Source organism: Oreochromis niloticus, linkage group LG7, assembly GCF_001858045.2.
Source record: "Oreochromis niloticus isolate F11D_XX linkage group LG7, O_niloticus_UMD_NMBU, whole genome shotgun sequence".
In the NCBI taxonomy this organism is placed as follows: domain Eukaryota; kingdom Metazoa; phylum Chordata; class Actinopteri; order Cichliformes; family Cichlidae; genus Oreochromis; species Oreochromis niloticus.
The window spans coordinates 42826019-42845453 of NC_031972.2; the positions used below are offsets into that span (position 1 = coordinate 42826019).

Sequence of the window (19435 nt, forward strand, 5' to 3'; positions counted from 1 at the left end):
GAACAGTTACATATGCTATGTTACTCTTTCAGTCATTTCCCATATCTCATGACCACAGGTGAAGGTTGGAACGTTGATGGACTGGCAAATCAAATGCTTTGTCTTTCTGCTTCATTCTCTTCACCACGGCAGTCTGATGCTGCTGACGTTGCACCAGTCCAACTAATGCTCTGTTTTCCTATGACTCATAAATAAGAAATACTTGAACTCCCTCCTTTGAGGCAGTGCATCTCCCCCAACTCACAGAGAAAATTTCACTGTTCTGTTGAAATCTTAAACCTTAAAACTTTCTATGCTTCTCTTACTACTAGACCAATCTCTATACCAAGCTGCCTTAAATGTTGACTGTTAAAAAGACCCAAATTGTCAGGTACAAGATGACATCTTAAATTTCCTAGGATGGAGCAGTGTTACTCGGATTCTGCTCAGGCACAGCAAAAACCTGTTATCAGCATATAGTATGGTGATATTTATTTAATTCTGTAACATTGTGATATTAAAAATATTTATTAGGCCTCCAAAAATAGGTTTTCTCTTAATCAACACAAATTAAACCTGATTACACATCTCTGAATTGGTTGGTCCTTTATTCACAACATGACAATAAACACATATATATTTGTGATTTCTGCATTTGATCCTGACATGACCTGAATGCAGCAGTCACAGAATTTTCTGGAGGAGTTTGTGAGATTTACTTGCTTTGTTTAAAAGCACTTTATGTCCTAAAATCTGAATTTCTTTGGCAGATTTCCCCATCCAGCCCAGCCAAGGAATCAGAACAAACAAGCTCACTCTCAGAAATCTAACCTCTTGGGAGTCCAGGTGCAGCTCTGTTACAATCAGCCAAGCCTGTCTGGTAAAGCACTTTGCTTTGTGGAAGAAACATAAAAATGTTAGTGTTATCGTCCAGTTTTCAAGAAATTCATCTTGCAATTTTCACATACTTTAGTGGAATTCAAGGTACCACAATTGTGTATGCTACCAGGAGTGAAGGATTTTGGGTAACCTAAACAGTCCTGCTTGCATGCATGCATGCATGCATTCAGTATCATGGTAAGGCTGGAGCCTATTTGGAACACAGAGAAAGATAATCATTCACGCTCACATTCACAGCCTGGGGAGAACATGAAAGGCCTCACCGGCTGCTTGATTCAAACCCAGGACCTTCTTGGTGTAATGAAAGAAGGTGTTAAAGAGTGCTAACCACTGCACTGCCAGGCCACCCTGCTAGCATAGAGTTGTTCAAAACAAAACAAACAAAAAAACCCACCTACTGTAGAGCAGTTAGCCCAATGGTGAAAGCACTAGGTCTAGGTAGAATGCTGACTGGTTAGCCAGTAGGCTTGAATATAACTATTTTCTGTTGTTGGAGCTAAGCTAAAGGACCAGCAACAGCACAAACATAAAAGCTGACCAAAGACTGCTTTCTTCAAGATTTCTGACACCGCCCCCTGGTGACAGCACATAGCTACAGCATGTGGATGAAAGTGCAAAGCTCTTTTTACAAGCTCTGTAAAGAAAGAAAAGCAAAACAAAAAAGTGCGGTATGTGTATTGTTAATTAGTTCTGCTGGCATTAAATAAATATTTGATTTTAATTATTCTATTCGTCATGAAAGTTTATTTTGAACAACACTTCCACAGCTTGTTGTTATGTTACAATTACTCTTTAAATGCTGATTCTAGCTGCTTAACATCTGCGCAACAACCAAATTAACATGATGAAATTTAACACTGTCACATTTTAGTTTAGCATTTTAGCATGCAAATTTTGCTGGTGGAAATGGTACTAGCTTTGCAGGTGTAGCCTGGGAGCCTTTTGCTGTGAGGCTAAATGCTGACCACTAAGCCAGCCTGCTGCAACATAAATATAATGTAGAAATTTCTGCTAGATGATGTCATGAGAAGTTATCGGAATAACCAAATAGACGCACCATGATTGATCATAAATGTATACAAATGATCATGGAGATCTATCAAATAGCTGCTGCTATAGTTCATTCTGGACCAAAGGGTAGCTTTTCATTTTGCTTCTATAAAGAGAAACTTCTATCATGTGTGTACACAGGTTGGTTCTTTTAGATTTTGTTTAAACATCCGACAAAGTTACACATAAAAAATACCTTCACAGCACAGTAGATGTTTGAAAATTAGTCCCAAGCCTAAATAACCCTTGTTTTTCCTCCTTTAAATCTGAAACGAAAACACAGCCTGTGGTTTCACATGCTGAACTATATACAGCATCCCACAAAATGCAGCCGCTTCCTGGTATTCCCTTCTCTAAATTCGGCTTTTACTTTTAAAAAATGTGCTCCCTGCAGTGGCCCCTCATGGCACTTCATATATGAAAACAGCCCTCCTAAAAAAAAAAAGGCATTACCTAAATTTGTATCTGCCCTTTTCACACTGAAGGCAGGATGGCAAGCTGTAGCAGATGGCCAAAAGACTTCCCATTTTCACAGACTGCTAATTAGAGCCCTAACCACAGCTCACCTTTAATGTCAGCCACAGACTGCTTTTAGTGCAATTAGCCTAATGGGGTCCGGGCCTGTGAATAGCCTGTAATGTTTAGTAAGGGCCAGGCATTGCACTGGAGTTAGTGTATGTCAAAATAAAGGACAAAAGAGGTCTAACACATCGCAGAACCATTTATTACAGGAACTGATGGAGGGCGAGACTGTAACCATGATTACCCAGAGAAACTATTTAATTAGATGCATTAATAATTGAACTAATTAGCTCCCATGTGTCTCGCAAATGAAGAGGGAACCTGGAGCTTCACTTGCACCTCATCAGCTGATTAATTAGTCTGTTGATCGTTAGCTGTCTTGATGGCCTATATGCGATCAGATGAGAGGGTGGATAATGAGGAATAGTCGGTCGATGGTGCTGGTTAATTAGTGTGACCTGATCCAGGGGCCATGTTAGAACAGTTGTTGATGCCACAGCTTCTAATGAGGAGGATTTAGGGCCGGATGATCTATTTGGAAGCAGGCTGCAGTGTTGTTTGTGGATTTGGATGTGTACCAGCCTTGATAACCCCTTTGAAAATCACTACATTTTTCCAATAATCTGTCTACAGGGACTATGTCCAAATGTTCAATATTAACTTTAAATAATGACCTTCCCATGCCCTACTGTATTTCTAGTCATAAAACTTCAATATAGTGACTTACAGCAGGTCTGGGACTTAAAAATTGCATTTGAAGGCTATTCACAGTTCATCTTTTGCATTTATATAAGGAGAAAATTGAATGCAGCAGGCTTATGATATAGCTATTTTAAATGGTTCCATAGCAAGAATTCCTATAACTACCCTCTATAAATGTCTTAAAGATTAAATGATTTACCTTAATTAACTTATATAACATGTTCTTATAAGAAGGTAACACTATCAGTCTATTACTGAGGTTGCAAAGACATATAAATGCTCTACAGCATAATTAAAGTATCATATCATCTTATAGTATTAATCAAGACTGTGCAGTATGTCAGAGGAAGTTGCAGGACTATCCAAAACTAATTTGTTGTTCTTATTGATGTTCTTAAATGGCTTTAAAAATGTGTTTTCTTCAAATGCCTGCAGTATGATTCATGACTATATTGAGTTTAATGTCCTATAACCAATTCACAATATGACATCTCTTTCAATAATATAGTATCACACATAAATCAATCAGTTCTTTATCAAACACCTTCGCTTTAAGATTCTTTCTCATGTTGTAAAGTCATTTGAAAAACAGTTTTCACAGGACTCTATGCTGTCCTGTGAAAAACTGAGTCAACCCCATGATTCAGTGGCTTGCAGACACACTTTTAGCAGCTGCAACTTGAAGTAATAATTTTCTGTATGACCTTTTCAGTCTTTCACATCGTTGTGAAAGAATTTTTGCCCAATCTTCTTTACAACATTTGTTCGGTTCATTCAAGTTTGTGAGCATTTGTTTGTGCACAGCTCTCTTAAGGTCCCCAACAGCTTTCAATTAGGTTGAGGTCTGGACTTTGACTGGGCCATTGCAACACCTTGATTATTTTCTTTTTCCACTATTCTGTTGTAGAGTTGCTGCTGTGCTTGGAATCATTGTCCTTTTGCATGCCCCAATTTTGGCCTATCTTTAGCTGTCAGACAGATGGCCTCACATTTGACTTCACAATGCTTCGGTATACAGAGGAGTTCATGGCCAACTCAGTGACTGAGTGCCAAGGTCCTGTGGCTATGAAAAAGCCCACATCATCACCTCTCCACCAATGTACTTAACAGTCAGCATGAGGTGTTTGTGTTGATATCCTGTGGTTGGTTTTCATGCTGTGCATCAATTAATATCTTCATTTTGGTCTCCTCTTACAAGAAGTCTTGTTGACAGCTCAGAGAACTTTGCAAACATAAGCTAGACAAGGCTTTCCCCCTGACAAACCTTCCAAAACAAGCCATATTTATTCAGTCTTTTTCTAATTGCACTGTCACAGTGAGATGTGGCTCTTGGGTTTTTGCACTTTCACTTAACATTGCATGGTCTGATCTTGGCGTGAAATTGATGGGACGTCCACTCCTGGGACAAGTGACAGCTATATCGAGTGTTTTCCAGTTACCAATAATCTTTCTCACTATAGAGCGATGGACTTCAGATTATTTGCAAATGGCTTTATAACCCTTTGCAGACTGGCAGCAACACTGTCAGTTAAGCAGTTGCTGATGTCTTTCTTCCTTCTCTTTGTGTTCACACACCTGAATACTACAGTCCAGCAAACTGCCAAAACATCAGCTAAGTTAATCAAGTGCATTTAATTAACAGCATCTGGCCCCAACATATTCTCTACATTTTTAATGACTCCTTGCTTATGATATCTGTATTATACTCGAGGAGTCAGAAGGTTATAGCAGCCAGTCTGCTGACAAATGCATTGATACATTAGTATGATAGCCTGGATAGGATCTGAGCACTTTATTTCATTACCATGTGTATCGTATTTATGCACCACAAAGCATTTGTCTGCATGCAGCGGCTCTATTCCCCAGCAGTTTGAGAACCACTGCTTATCACCTATTAACAACCTGTGGTAATAGGTTTGCCAATTAGGTCATTGTGACCTTTAGCTAATGTATATTTTTATGGTTTTTGCTTAATATTTCAACATGGGGCTGCACAACCAATTTCATTGTCAGTTTTAGCTACTTTATAGAGCTTAGATTTCCTTAAAAAATCAGCATGTAGCTTTAGGTGAGCCTACTCAAGTCCTAAACTCTTTAGTAGACATACCTTTGTTTTAATGTTTTTATGTCACACATGCTGATCATAGTCTCACGGGGACCCAAAGTATGATCATTACTTTTCTGGCATGGTCTATGCTTTTTGTGGTGTTCTATTAACTTCTTAATTTTCCCACAAGGTCTTGCTGTATGTAATTGCTCTATTATAAAGCTTTCAGCTACTTTATTGCTCTTTTATAGGTTTCAATTTCCTGTCATATTCATGGAAGACTGAAGGTATAGACAAGCTTTTTTTATGTGATCTATATTGGCATCGCCCCCACTAACCTACAATCTCTAAAGCATTACTAAAAATCTCCAGAAGAAATGATGTTGGGCTTTTAGCAGTTTAATCATGTTTTTATTCCATATTTCCCTGTTCAAGGCCATCTAAAATGATCTATTCGTTTGGAAACCCGGAGTCAACGCGTGAGGGTATCTTTTTAAGTATTTCCTGATTATGGCATCTGGAGATTTAATCACCTGTATGGTTATTTCGCTTTGAAAGTATCTGTAATACAGTGTAGTCTTAGCCCGAGCTAATCTATTATCTTAAAAAAAATATCCTAAGTACATTAATAAAGGATGAACACGTTGAAGAGGCGCGCGCCTGTGCACGTTCGCGCACAAAAAAAAGGCTCTGCATCTGTCGTGCTGAAAAGCCACAGCTTTGACTACAGGGCGCCCTGGAGATAATTGGTGTCCTTGGAGTTGAATAAGCTCATTTTAAAACACCTCAGGCCCGGGCTGTCCTGGTGTGTGACTGTGTATTGAATAATTGATTTGGAGAGGGAGGGGGCGGTTACTATCAGATCTGAACATAATGACTTTATATAATTAGCACGCAGCGTTAAAAAAAACATTTGACTCTGGGAGTTTTTTGCAGTGAGAGAGAGAGAGAGAGAGGGAGAGAGAGAGAGAGAGAGGAGGGGGAGGCTCGTTGTGTGCAGAAGGGCTCATTTGAGGGGAACAGCCGCAGCCTGTGCAGATAGAGAAATACTTACGCACTGACATCAGCCAAGATAATGCTCAGCCACTGTTGATTTGAGGACATCTCTACTGCCGGGCAAGGTGATACTCCGGGAAGCTGTTTTCATCCATCCACGGGCTATTTTTACGCGCGAGGGAAAAGAGAGCGACTCCGCGGCTGTTTCTCTCGGCTCTCTCTTCGGGGACTATGAAGAGCGGAGCTGAAGTTTGAGCGACTCTAGGTTCAAACAGCGCGTCCAGGCCTCTGTGTTTGTTACCGCTCTTCCACGCAGGAGAATAAAGGCTGGTATTTCTCCCACTGTTGGATTATTGCCGTTTACCGAAAGGATGGTGCTGGACAAGGAGGAGAGTGAGTACACGTTTCCTCGCTTAAACTGGTACTCAGTACTTCCACTTTAATGGACACACCTGTGCAACACAATGCAACCCCAAGCAACTGTTTTACCACATCAGGTCGATTTTGATGATGTTGACAGGATCATAGAGTCTTTAAACCAAGAACATGCTTCAGGTTACTTATGTCTATAAACGGAAACAACACATCTCCTACAATGTCATAAAACTAGATATAGAGATAAATGTCCCACAGACTTCCCTAATGAAGTATATATATATATGTGTGTGTGTGTGTGTGTGTGTGTGTGTATGCTTGCTCTATTATATTGTTAATGTGCAACAATTAAAAAAATAGATTGCAGAAAAAGCCCTTATTGACATTCACTCTTTGTGTCTCATTCCTGACAGAAAACTAACACTGAACCTCCTCTGTCTGTCTCTCTGTCTGTCTCTGTGTCTGTCTGTTTCTTGGCCTTTTCCCTGCCAGGTGTGTCTCTTGTGTCCCTCCAGTCCAGAGAAAAGCCGAGGGGCTGCGCCGGCTGTAATGGGAAGATACGGGACCGCTTCATGCTCCAGGCGTTAGACAGATACTGGCATGAGGACTGTCTGAAGTGTGCCTGCTGTGACTGCCGCTTGGGCCGGGTGGGCTCCACACTCTACACCCGGGCCAACCTCATCCTTTGCCGCAGAGACTACCTGAGGTACGGCTCCCACATGTGAAATGTGAGCGTTTTTCTTAGAGAATGATACTACGATATCAAAGTGAAGCAAGTGGCCCGTACAGGCAATCAAGTGTCCACAGTTGTCAACACGTCAGTAAATAAATTAAATCTGTCCAAGCATCATTTGACAGTGTTTGGATGTGCTGTGCTTGAGAGGGAATGTTTTGAGTCACCATATTTTGACTCTGCATTACAGTCTTGTGGAAAAATACTCGTTTGTTTTTCCCTGTGAAAGGGTTTATCTTGCAGGGTGACTGGTTAACGGTTACATTATCCAAACATGAACTAGTTTTGAGGTTTACGGGTTCAAGAGCACAAATAAGAACATCAGCTGTCTGCAGTAAACTTACACAGACATAAGCAGCATAAGAAAGAAAAGGCAGAACAGTGAAGCTTGCACTTTGTGAATGTTTCGGTTGTCTCTTAAAGTTTTTAAAATGGGCTTTGCTAATGGTTAATTTCTTCCTAAGAAGACATGTAGCTGGAGACATCAGTCTTTAAAGGGTGATATTAGCTGTGATTATGCCGTGGATATGAAGTTTTGTCAAGTTTGTGTTGGTACTTCAGTAGAAGGAACAGTTGATGTTTCAATTTCAATACACTTTTTTTTAGATAGTGCCAAATCACAAACAAATCAATTTTTATTATTAGTTAAAGACCCTTCAATGATAGAGAGAAAACCTCAACAATCAGACAACTCCCTATGAGTAAGCACTTGGCGACAGTGGGAAAGGAAAACTCCCTTTTAACAGGAAGAAACCTCTGGCAGAACCAGCTCAGGGAGAGTCGGCCATCTGCTGTGACTGGCCAGGGGTGAGGGGAGGGAGAGAGGGAAAATATGCACTGTGGAAGAGAATCAAAGAATAATAATAATGACTAATAACTAATGATTTTATGCAAAGTGGCTTATAAACTCATACAAAGTGGATAGTTTCATCTAGGAGCAGCACCACAGACTGCAGGTCTGAAAAATGAAGCCAAAGCAGGGGGCCTCAAACCTGCATTATTTCTAAGCACCAGCAGGGGGCGACTCATGTGGTTACAAATAGAAATCTAGTGGTCAAAACCCCACGAAAAAATGACACTGCTGGTCGCAAAAGTTGATTCTGTTCATCTGGACTGAAAACACTACGTCCAGATGAACAGAATCAACTTTTTGGGATTTACTTACATGGATGATTAAGCATGCATCAAGACATGACACTGATTAATTTTTTCGCTCAATAAAAATTTTCCTAGTGAGTTCATGGTTTGATACGCTTGCCTTAAGTTCCCTTTATGTTCCCATGTTATTAATTTACCAAGTTCTTGCCCCAGTTAGAGTAAAACTGACTATAAAGCAGGATATCCTGTAGGGTTTGGCCACCTCATGATTACGGTGCACGGCCATCTGTACAATATCTGAAGTTATTCTGCACCTTTCCTGACTATGATTTGGTACAGGATGACTATATAGGTAAGTATGTTTCAATGTACTTGGGGTTTAAATAGATTTCTACCTTAGCCTTTATAAACAAACCTTGTCTGCGTCAACGGGCTCCACCGAGAGTTATATACCTCTGATTTTTCTTGCCTAGAAATAATGATATCTGGTGTCAGGTCAGCAAAAGAACTCCTGATATCGCAGCCACATTGCTGAACTCATGTGTTAGTCTCATGTACAATCCAGCTGGATTTGGTTGGAGCTAAGTCGCTCATTAGCTGCACTGCACTTAAGAGACCAAAACCCCTTTTGACAGTTAAATTGGCTAGATTGCCTCCTGTTTTCCTCATCATTGCAAGGGTGCAGACCAAAAGCCTTTGAAGAGTGGGATTAAAACCATGTGATTTCTTTTAATTGGACCATTTGTAGAGAATTAGCATTGAGCTTCGTAGCCTCGTTAAGGAGCAGGAAAAAAACCCACCAGGTGCCTGACTCGAGCTCGTTAGATCAGAACATTCCGTTAATTAGGCCTCACTTTTGTTCTCGCGTTGGTCACTCATTTGATGACGTTTTCCATTTGTAATCCAGGGCTGCTCAGTGCTTTTCTCCCTTATTACATGGATGACCTTTTTCCATAAGGGTTCCTCCAAAGCCCCCTTTTTCTATTTGGCCTCTAATGGAATATGTAAATCAGCGGCAGCCACTTGTCTTCGTGTGTGCCGGGCTCTTGGGGAGCTATTTGGTCATTCTGTTAGAGGTGAATAAGCGGTGAGGACATCTGCAGCTGGCCAGCACAAAGCATTTATAGCAACACGGTTTGTTCTCAGGTGGTCTGAGGACAAGGTTCAAAAGTTGCCAGATAAATTTGGGGTTTCGGAAGAGAGTAATAAATTGACTTCCTTCTTAAAGCAACTGACATTTCATATAAATCGTGACATTTTAATATCAGTTAATCTCTATTTTGCTGCTCTCTATCAGCAGTAATGCATTAGTGATAGAGCTCATATCCAGTTTATGAAAACTCTTACATTTGATATTCTGAACGCTCACATATGTGAAGAAAAAAGATTAGTGCAGAAATAACAGATGTTTGAAGAGAATAGATGGAAAGTTGTAACCCTACCTTCACGCAGTGTTGGCAGAGCAGCACTGTTAAAACAATGGAGTGTACTGACATTTTTCCAGGCTTGCTAACTGGAGTGCTATACCTCTAACCTCTTAACATGCCTCGGATTGTTGGCGACCTATGTAGGGTTAGGGATATAGTTTAGGTTCTGAATTTATGGGATATTTGCCAAATGAAAAGCATTTAACAGAAAAACTGTAATGTCAGAACGTATCAGACGTTGTTGGAGACATTTTATAGTATAATCAGCTGTTGATGAGCTAAACCAGATTTTAAAAATTAACTGCTAATCCTAAACTATAGTAAATAATTGGAGGAAATGGAGAAAGAACATATCACAGGGTTAGAGGTATTCAGTGTATTGCCATCCCCTGACCCTCAACTGATCACCGCAGATATCTGTTCAACCCAGATCCCGGTTCTGCTGGAGGTGTCTTCCTGATAAAAGAGTTTTTGCTTCCCACTATCACCAAGTGCTTGCTAATAGGGGGTTGGGTGACTGTTGGGGTTTTCATGCAGTTTTTACAATGCAATAAAGAGCTTTGAGGTGACTATTTGTTGTGATATAAATAAAACTGATTTTAACTGACTTACTGGAGTTTATGTGATGCATTACAAACCCCGTGGTTTTCTCATTATCTGTCCACATGGGGTGTCTGGACTAATTTTGGCAACAAAGCTGAAACAATTAATCATACATGCCATTTGACAAGTAAAAACATGAAACGTTTTCTGCAGAAATTCAAGCTTTTCTTGCCTTTCGCTCACATTTCAGCTTTTCGACTGTCGAGTCTGCAGATTGGTTGATAATAAACTTAATGGTTAGTTGCAGCCATAGCTTAATGACACAGCTCCAGATCTTATTATGAGAAGCTCATACTATCATCTCCTCATAATTACTACTAGAGGCGCGATTTGAATGGTTTTTCACACTTGGCTGCACTTATATGTATATAATGTGGGCTCTGCATTAGGGGGAGTGGAAACAGCCATCAATAATCACGCAGGAAACGCAGTGCGGTTCACCGCTATAAATCAGTAATTGAAGTGATTATTTGCGAACGGTGCTCGAGCATCATCTGTGATGCTCTCTGGGACACACAGGCTACCTTTTGTCCTCTAGATCAGTGGGGTTTTTTTTCCTTCTGCAGCTCCTGGCTGAAATGTATCTGTTTGTCCAGATTACAGGCCTGCTTGTTGCCCTCTCTCCCTCTGCAGGCTCTTTGGGGTGACGGGGAACTGTGCAGCCTGCAGTAAGCTGATCCCTGCCTTTGAGATGGTGATGAGAGCCAGAGACAACGTCTACCATTTAGACTGCTTTGCCTGTCAGCTCTGCCGCCAGAGGTAAGATTAGGGTAGCAATTAGCCAGGGAGATCAAATTCAGTTGACTTATCTCGGAGATGTACTGGTGAGCTCACTGGTCATTAAGAGCATATTAGCAGTGCACCGTAATCAGAATGCGATGAAATCCCCTTCACTTGAAAAACTTCAAGGGGTTAAAGACTTTGTATATCACTCAGATAGTTAATCAGGCAGCAGTCATGCAAGATTAAATTTCTAAGTATCATAGCTACAGATGTATGCTGAAAATATGCCTGAAATGCTCCTCTGGGACCTCATCATTCACTTCAGCTGTAGCAAGAACCAAGACCCAGTTCCATATTTTGATTTCTCTCTGCAGATTTTGCGTGGGAGACAAGTTTTTCCTCAAGAACAACATGATCCTGTGCCAGCTGGACTATGAAGGGGGCCATCTTAATGGCAGCACTGAGAGGCAGCCTCAGTAAGAGGTAATATTCTGATGACGGTGAATTACAGTTCCAGACACACGGTCTGACAGTTTGAACTAAATCATGCACTTAAATAATAGGAAGGTATACAAGTGAGTGCCCCGGATCATCCCAAATATGACCACATGCAGACACGAGAGTCCCTAACAAGACGTTGCGAATTTAGAATTCCTGCAGAGAAATGTTTAGCTTGTTTTCCACATTATGTGACATTCAGGCATAAACGTGGGAATCTCTTACCCACATATTAATCAGACTGAGTATTTTACAGACTCTGCACAAGGTTTTACCACTTGACAGGCATCTTAAGCCATCTGCATTTCAAACCTGAACTTTTCCAGTACTTAACAGACATCTGAAAATTTGAACTAGACTTTAACCTCACTTAAACATGCAAGCCTCCCCATATTAAGTCTTTGTGTGGTTAGATTGTGCTGATTTAAATAGTAAATGGATTTTTCTTATACACTGATCGGCCATAACACTATGACCACCTGCCTGATATTGTGCTGGACCCGTTAAGGCCGTGAAGGTGTGCTGTGGTATCTGGCACCATGACGTTAGCACAGAGCCTTTAGGTCCTATAAGTTGCGATCAGACTTATTTGTTCGGCACGTCTCACAGATTCACGTGGACACCAGCATCCACGTGATGTTGCTTTGTGATCGAGTTTTTTATACTCAGGTGCCCATTATTAGTGCTTTCAGTGGAGGACAGGGGTCTGCTTGGGTATGACTGTGGCTATCCCATACATAACAACTCTGATGCACTGTTTATTCTGACATCTTTCTACCAGCAGCATTAACCTTTTCAGCAGTTTGAGCCACAGTTGCTCGTCTGTTTGATCGGCCCACACGTGCCGGTCTTCAATCCCCATATGTCTCAGTGTGCTTTGGCCTCCCATGTCCCTGTTGCTGGTTTACCACTGTTTCTTCCTTGGACCACTTTTGATAGATACTGAGCACTACGGGCTGAGAACACCCCACAAGAGCTGCAGTTTTGGAGATGCTGTGAACCAGTAACACAGCCATCACAATCTGAACCTTGTCTAACTTGCTCAAATTGTTACACTTGCCCATTTTTCCTGCTTCTAACACATCAGCTTTGAGGAGAAAATGTTCTCTTGCTCTCTAATATATATCCCGCCCACTAACTGGTGGCATGATGGAGAGATACTCAGTGCTATTCACTTCACCTGTCAGTGGTCAAAATGTTATGCCTGATTGGTGTATAGGGCTTTTCTACTCTACTTGAACACTCAAAGTGCTTTATACTGCATGTCTCATTCAACCTGGGGTTCAGTCTCTTGCAAGGATAATTTGGCATGCAGGCTGAAGCAGGTCTGAAAAAAATGGTCTGAAATTCATGTGTGAAACCAGCTTTGGTAGCACCTCTCCTATCTAAATGAATTGTGGGAGAGCAGTGACTACCGTCTTGATTGAAGCAGCAGTCAAATATGATTTGAAACAAACCTAAATTTCAACCCTTTGGTGTGTTTGCCTCAAACAATGGGTTAAAAATGATTTTCTACCCCAATTTTAATTTTGCTCTGCATGCATGTTACTTGGCTTTACAGATGGCTCAATCAAGAATCCTTATGATCAACATCTCTGGCTGCAGTAATACCTAATATTTATCTACTGTGTGAATATGTCAGTGTAACAGCTGACATAGGGAGGCCGGGATCTTTGCAGTAATACATTTCTTCCGTATATTTCTGTTCAGGATTCTTTGAGTGTCATGTGTCTCTGCCAGCACTAATATTAAGAAGAAAAATTGTAATTGTGTGAAATTTCAGAATTTCCTTTCAAGACTATTTGCAACATTCTGGCCCACATAGTGCTTCAGCTAACTTTGGCCAAAAGGTTAGAGATTTAATTTTAAGGATAAAGCAAAACTTTTTATATAAACTATTGGATTTACCTTTGGGTCTAATGACTACTTGCCAATAGATTCCTTTAACGGCTGAAGCTAAATCACTGACTATCCACTATATCAAAGTATAAATCAGTATAGGCTTGTAAAGCTTTAGTGTGGTTCTGAGTACGGCCTTTTCTTTGAAGTAAGTGATTAATAATTCTCTGCTTGATATTGGTCCCTAAAGGATATCTTCCTGGCTACTTTAGGAAGATTAATATGTTTGCTTTTATGAAATTTATCAGTAGTAAAACTAAGGGAGTGCGCTGTGCTTAAAGAAATATGTGCTTCCAGATCACTTTTTGTGATTCACACAGAATTAATTAGTACAGTGTGTACTTTGCAATGTGCTAAGCAAGGCTCAAGGGTCTTAAGCAAAGCAAAAATGTTTATTCCAGCCATTAAAACTCTGGATAAAGCTTCCAACATTGCAAGTATTTCTTCCCCACTGTCACATATACTGTCCAGTGCTATAATAATGGGAGCGTTACAACATATTCATTGTGGTTGCAGATGTTCTCTGCACTGCAACCTTGTAACTCCACTTAAACTCGTGTATTCTTGCTTGTTATTAGAGGGAATTTAAGCTTCAGAAACATGACAAAATGATCCATTGCTGCTGCTCTGGTTCTAGTCATGAGGGGACTGAAGCCTATCCCAGCTACAATAGGACAAGAGGCGGGGTACACCCTGTACAGGTTGTCAGTCTTCGCACCCACATCTACACCTATGGGCAATTTAGAATCACCAATTAACCTAACATGTCTTTGGATTGTGGAAGGAAGCCAGAGTACCCGGAAAGAACCCACACAAACACGGGGAACGCATGCAAACTCCACACAAAAAGACTCCGGCCAGATGGTGGAGTCAAGCTCAGGACCTTCTTGCTGTGAGGCAACAGTTCTAAACACCGTGCTGCCAGAGAATAATCATAATAATTCTGTCCTTATCTGTAGAACTCTTTATAAAGTTGTTAACTGCAGTCACATAAATCCTGTGGAACTACATCCTGGGTTCTGCCTTTTTTCAGCCCCTAGATGGGCGTGTGAGCGGTGTTCGGCTATGAGTGCAAACGGTTTGAGGAAAGCTGAAAGAACGCAATCCACAAATATGAAGTTTTCAGGGTCAGAAACATTCCCTAAAGCCACCAGCGGCCCAACATATCATTATGATACTAATTGTACTACTACAGTAGTAAAATACACACCATCGCCCTGCACGATTGGACACTGGAAGTGTGTTTACTTTTGAATAATTTCAGATCTTCCAGTTACTGTTGAAAAATCTTGTAGACGTCATTTGTTTTCAAAAAAGAAACATCTTTATGTATTCAGGACATAAACGCCAGAGTATTCAAGGTTTTAGGCAAGTACATCGTTAACTCAGGTTAAAAATGAGGTAACTTTATTACAAATGCAGACAGATGTTTGTCATATGCTGCATGTTTTGCTTGGAGCTCTCTAAAATGGGAGTCTACTTTAGATATGTGGCCCCAACCCTGTAATTTTGATAAAATGGATACAGTGAAAGCTTTTTGGCTTCACAAGGTAGTAACTCTTTATAAATGTTCTCTCGAGATCCAAGTAGCTTTGTTGATGTAGGATGTTTTTTTTCCCTTTCCCTTTTGACTTTTCATGAATGTGACCACTGGACGACTGCACATGTTGTGTGTTTTTCTTCCTTCATGCAGCTGGTTAAAACGCAGATTAAAAAAAGCATAAAAATAATAACAAACACTACAAAGAATCTTTTATTGTGAAAAATAATAAAGATAAAAACATGTTTGTGTTCCACTGAACACAAACTTGAAAAGAATAGTGCTTTATAGTGAGAAAACAACCTTTGGTGAAAGTAAAGCAGAAGTAAATAAAATATAGAGAGCAGGTAAATTCATCTACACTCCAAATGGGAGAATTAAATATTAATTATGCTCCTGCGTTTTTAAAAACAAGTGTTAAAGAAAAACTACCAGTGTTGGATTCTAGGTGATGCTTTCTATTTGACTCTTTAGGTTACATTTCTGTGAGTTGCTTCCAATGCAGTGCAGTTGTTGTTATAGTTATTGAACAGCACACGGTGATCAGAACATTATTTTAAATACAAATTTTATGTAAAAACACAAACTTAAGGCTTCTGTGAGCAAATAAAGGATTGCATTCATCGTAGAAACTGCAGCATGTTTTTGTTTATGGCTATGGAAAAAACAGTGCACGGATCTCTGACCATCAGAGGCCTTTAATACAAAGCAGGATTTCATCTTATCTGGGTAACCCTTGGTTATCTGCACTAAAAAGTTCACTTCTTAATAGGGTACTGGGTACTGGGACTGAGGTAATGTTCTAGATTACAGATCAGCAGCTGTGAAATCACTGCCTACTAAACAATCGTAGCATCGCTATTCCTGGAGGATCCCTCTGACCTCTGAGCACAGATAGAAGGAGGTTTTCATTAGTCTCTAATGTCTTCGTGTTTCCCTGTTGATCAGTAAGAAATATAAATTCTTCTCTTTTCTAGTTGGCAGCAAACAAATTTACGTTTTTTTATTGTTCTGTAGGCATGGATAGATGATCCTAAAACACCTAAAATACTCATTTATAATCCATTAGATTCTCCTGTGTTTTAATGTTTTAATGATAGAGTTGTGATGTTAATAACTCTGTTAACTTCACCGTCTTTCCACTTTTCTTTCTTGGTTTCAAATAGACTGATCATTAATAATAGAGTTTTTCTTTTCTAGTCTCGGTGACCAAAATGCTTAAAGTGCAAACACACATTCAAACAGAACTTTTAAAGCTAGACTGCTGTGCACTGCTTTTCCTCTCGTACCACTTATGTTGTCGACAGTAGTATGAGACAGTCAGCATTATCAATACAACCTCTTCATATTTTTCCCACAAGATATTTATACTTGTCTTTGTAACATTAGCTACTTTGTTGCCAGTGCACTTATCCATGATTATAACATAAACTCTTTCATGTGAGCGTCCAAGTGAAACTTGAATAGCCTACTTCGTGTGACTGCTTATCCAATTTTCTAAGAGGTGTCGTCCTGTTAAAAGGGAGTTTTTCCTTCCCACTGTCACCAAGTGCTTATTCATAGGGGGGACATCTGATTGTTGAGGTTTTCTCTGTATTATTGTGGGGGCTTTACTTTACAGTTTTAATATAAAACTGACTATTGTGATTTAGCGCTATATGAATTGAATTGAACTGAATTGAACTGAATTGAAGATAAAAGTATAAAAACCTGTGTAGGTTTAAAAAGCCTTAAGGGAGTGAAATTGGCAAAATAAAAGGAGTCTATTTTTGAATGAATGCATAGAGGCAATTAATCTCAGGTCAGCAGGCAGCTTGTTCCAAAGAACAGAACAATAACTGGAAGCATCTTCAGCATACTTTGCTGTGATTCTAGGAACATTTAAAAGATCTCCACCTGATGACCTGAGAGGTCTGACTGGGTTGTAAACAGTGAACAAGTGAGAGCTGTACCAGGGAGGCAGACTATTGAGACCTGTGTGAACTAACAGTAGGATTTAAAAGGTCATTCTATGTTGGAACTGAAACTCTGTGAATCACTGTTGAGCTCCAGCTCACTGATGACTTTAGCGTGACCATTTCTGTGGATCTAAATCCTGATTGGTACTTATCACAAAGACTTAAAGTTGAATTGTCCATTTAGTTGTTTGCAAAGTGTGTTTTCAAATATTCTGCTGAGGAAAGAAAGATTAGAAATAGGTCTGGAATTATGAATTACCAATTACTAAGTCATTTTTCTTGAGCAGCAGTGTGATTACAGCACATTTGTGAGAAATATGGAAAGTGCAGGTCTGCAGAGAACCGCTGATAATATTTACTAAAGGATTTGTAAAACAATGACATACAGATTTGAATAGTTTGGTGTGAATGGGTTCAAGTAAAGAGGTGCAAGATTTTAAGTGATGAATCATTTCTTCAAGATCTTTAGAAGTGTGAAAAGCAGCAGGAAAACAAAACAGGAACTCGTTAAAAGGAGCAGAAGAAATGGGAGGTGGACAAATGGAGTCAAACAGAGAGTCTGAACAAAAGGGCAGGCTGAACAGTCAAAGACAGGTGAAAGATAACAAGGGCGGAGAAAACAGACATAAAGGATGGAAAAGAAAGATGAAGTGAAGCCACACCACAGAAGACAAGAAAAGCAATTACCAAAATAAAACAGGAAGTGGAAACACAGAAGACAAGAAAACTAATACAGGCAAATTAAACAGGTAGGACGACACTGTAATAACTAAAAGAGAAAATGAAAAGCTTATGAGGCCAAAACTATCATCGGCAGCAACAGCTTTGTTAAACTTTCATATTCGTGTTCATTATAAGAGCTGAGCATGAAATAAATGATGTATTTAGCACGTTTTTCCTAAAACTGAAAAATATTACTTTTTGTTGAAAGTACCCATGTAGCACACAGTGTATTGTTCATAATACAAAACCATTGTTCTGCTATTACACTGCAGTTATTGGATACATAAAGCTGATGATATTGTTTCTTCTGAAGCCCCCAGACCTCACTCTGACATATTTGATGTTTTCCATCTCTCTCTGCAGATCAGAGAAAGGACCACTGTGAGCCAGCTGGACTATGAAACTCACAGCAGCGCACACCTCATCAGCTTCTTGTTTCAGACTGAACTGTATGGAAAAAAAGAAAAAAAGAAAAAAAAAAAAAAACATTGATTGAACACATTTCCAGCAGCCTAACTTTGAACTCTTTATTCCAGAGCTGCGTGACTATTTCCCTTAAAGCTGACAGTTCTGATCAGATGGACTTGAGATCGACTGGGGAGTGAAAATGGGGTAGTGAAACTATCAGAAGATATTTTCCAGAGGACCTAATGTGGACGGTGAACAGAAAAAGAGTGAACTAGTGTTTGCAAATAATTCATAGTCTACTTCACCAAATGTGAAACACTAGATGGATGGAAAGAAGTCAGCCAGGCCACACATAGCACCAACCAAGTCATCCATCAAAGAAAAATACAAAGTTCCCTCTGATTGTCAGATCGCTCTGGCAGTCACTGAAGTGTCTTTTGTGGTGAACCCCACCCAGCTGGCTCGAAGGAAGCCCCGAAACAAACGGAAACTTTAGCAAAGATTGTTTGGCTCTGTTCAGCAACTGAGGAGTACCAGCTCCATCTCCCCGCCTCTCCGCTCTGAAGCCTCGAATGGGACTTCGAGCCCACTCTAGTTTTGTTCTCATTCTGCTCGCAAGCTGTTGTTTTCTTGACTAATTAAACTGGATTTGAATTTCACTTTGTGTGCTCATGGTTTTTTTGGTTTTTTGTATGTACTGAGATTGCCAGTAATGGGTGGGAAAAGACATGTCGCCAGAGGGAATTAACAGTCTAAATATTCCTTTCAAATGTACAAAAGTAATAACTTGTCTTGTAAAAAAAAATCCAATACAAAATCAAATGTGCTTCCTTCAGACGATGAATATGCAAATGGTTCATTTTCCAAGAGAGCATAAAACGTGTGCACAGCATTTTTCTGCTTCAGTAAAATCTGAGCATCCCACTCATGTTAGACAGAAATTGGGAAAAAAATCACACTCTTATGTCCAAGGGTTGAACTCAGATTTAGAAAAAACATTTACTATTCAGTGGCCTGCCCCACAACTTCACTCTTACGGCAACATTTAAGGCCAGAAACAGTCCCTGTTTTCAAAGATAAAAACATTTAAAGCCTTCTGTACACCTGCTCTCTACAAAGTCCATGTTAAGGGTTAGCCCGTATGCATGGTGCAGTTGATTTAGCAGGGAACTTTAGGATTCACTTAGTTAGATTTGTACCATGGGATACCTCTAACAAATACACCTTCTAAATTTCTGCCTACTGCATCTTCAA

The 19435-nt window shown here is 39.9% G+C and overlaps 1 protein-coding gene across 2 annotated transcripts; it reads left to right on the top strand.

Moving 5' to 3' along the window:
- Positions 1-6160: 6160 nt before the first annotated feature.
- LOC100694814 (rhombotin-1) lies at positions 6161-18840 on the top strand. Of its 2 annotated transcripts, XR_003221165.1 has the most exons (6): positions 6161-6589; positions 7064-7277; positions 11066-11191; positions 11530-11638; positions 18137-18222; positions 18310-18840. XR_003221165.1 is itself a non-coding variant. In XM_003455384.5 (5 exons), exons 1-4 carry the CDS (start codon positions 6568-6570, stop codon positions 11633-11635), a joined length of 468 nt encoding a protein of 155 aa, XP_003455432.1. In that variant the 5' UTR covers positions 6161-6567; the 3' UTR covers positions 11636-11638; positions 18137-18840. The 2 variants fall into 2 exon arrangements, 1 of the variants encoding a protein (XP_003455432.1); XM_003455384.5 differs by having other exon boundaries at positions 18137-18840.
- The last annotated feature ends 595 nt before the right edge of the window (positions 18841-19435 follow it).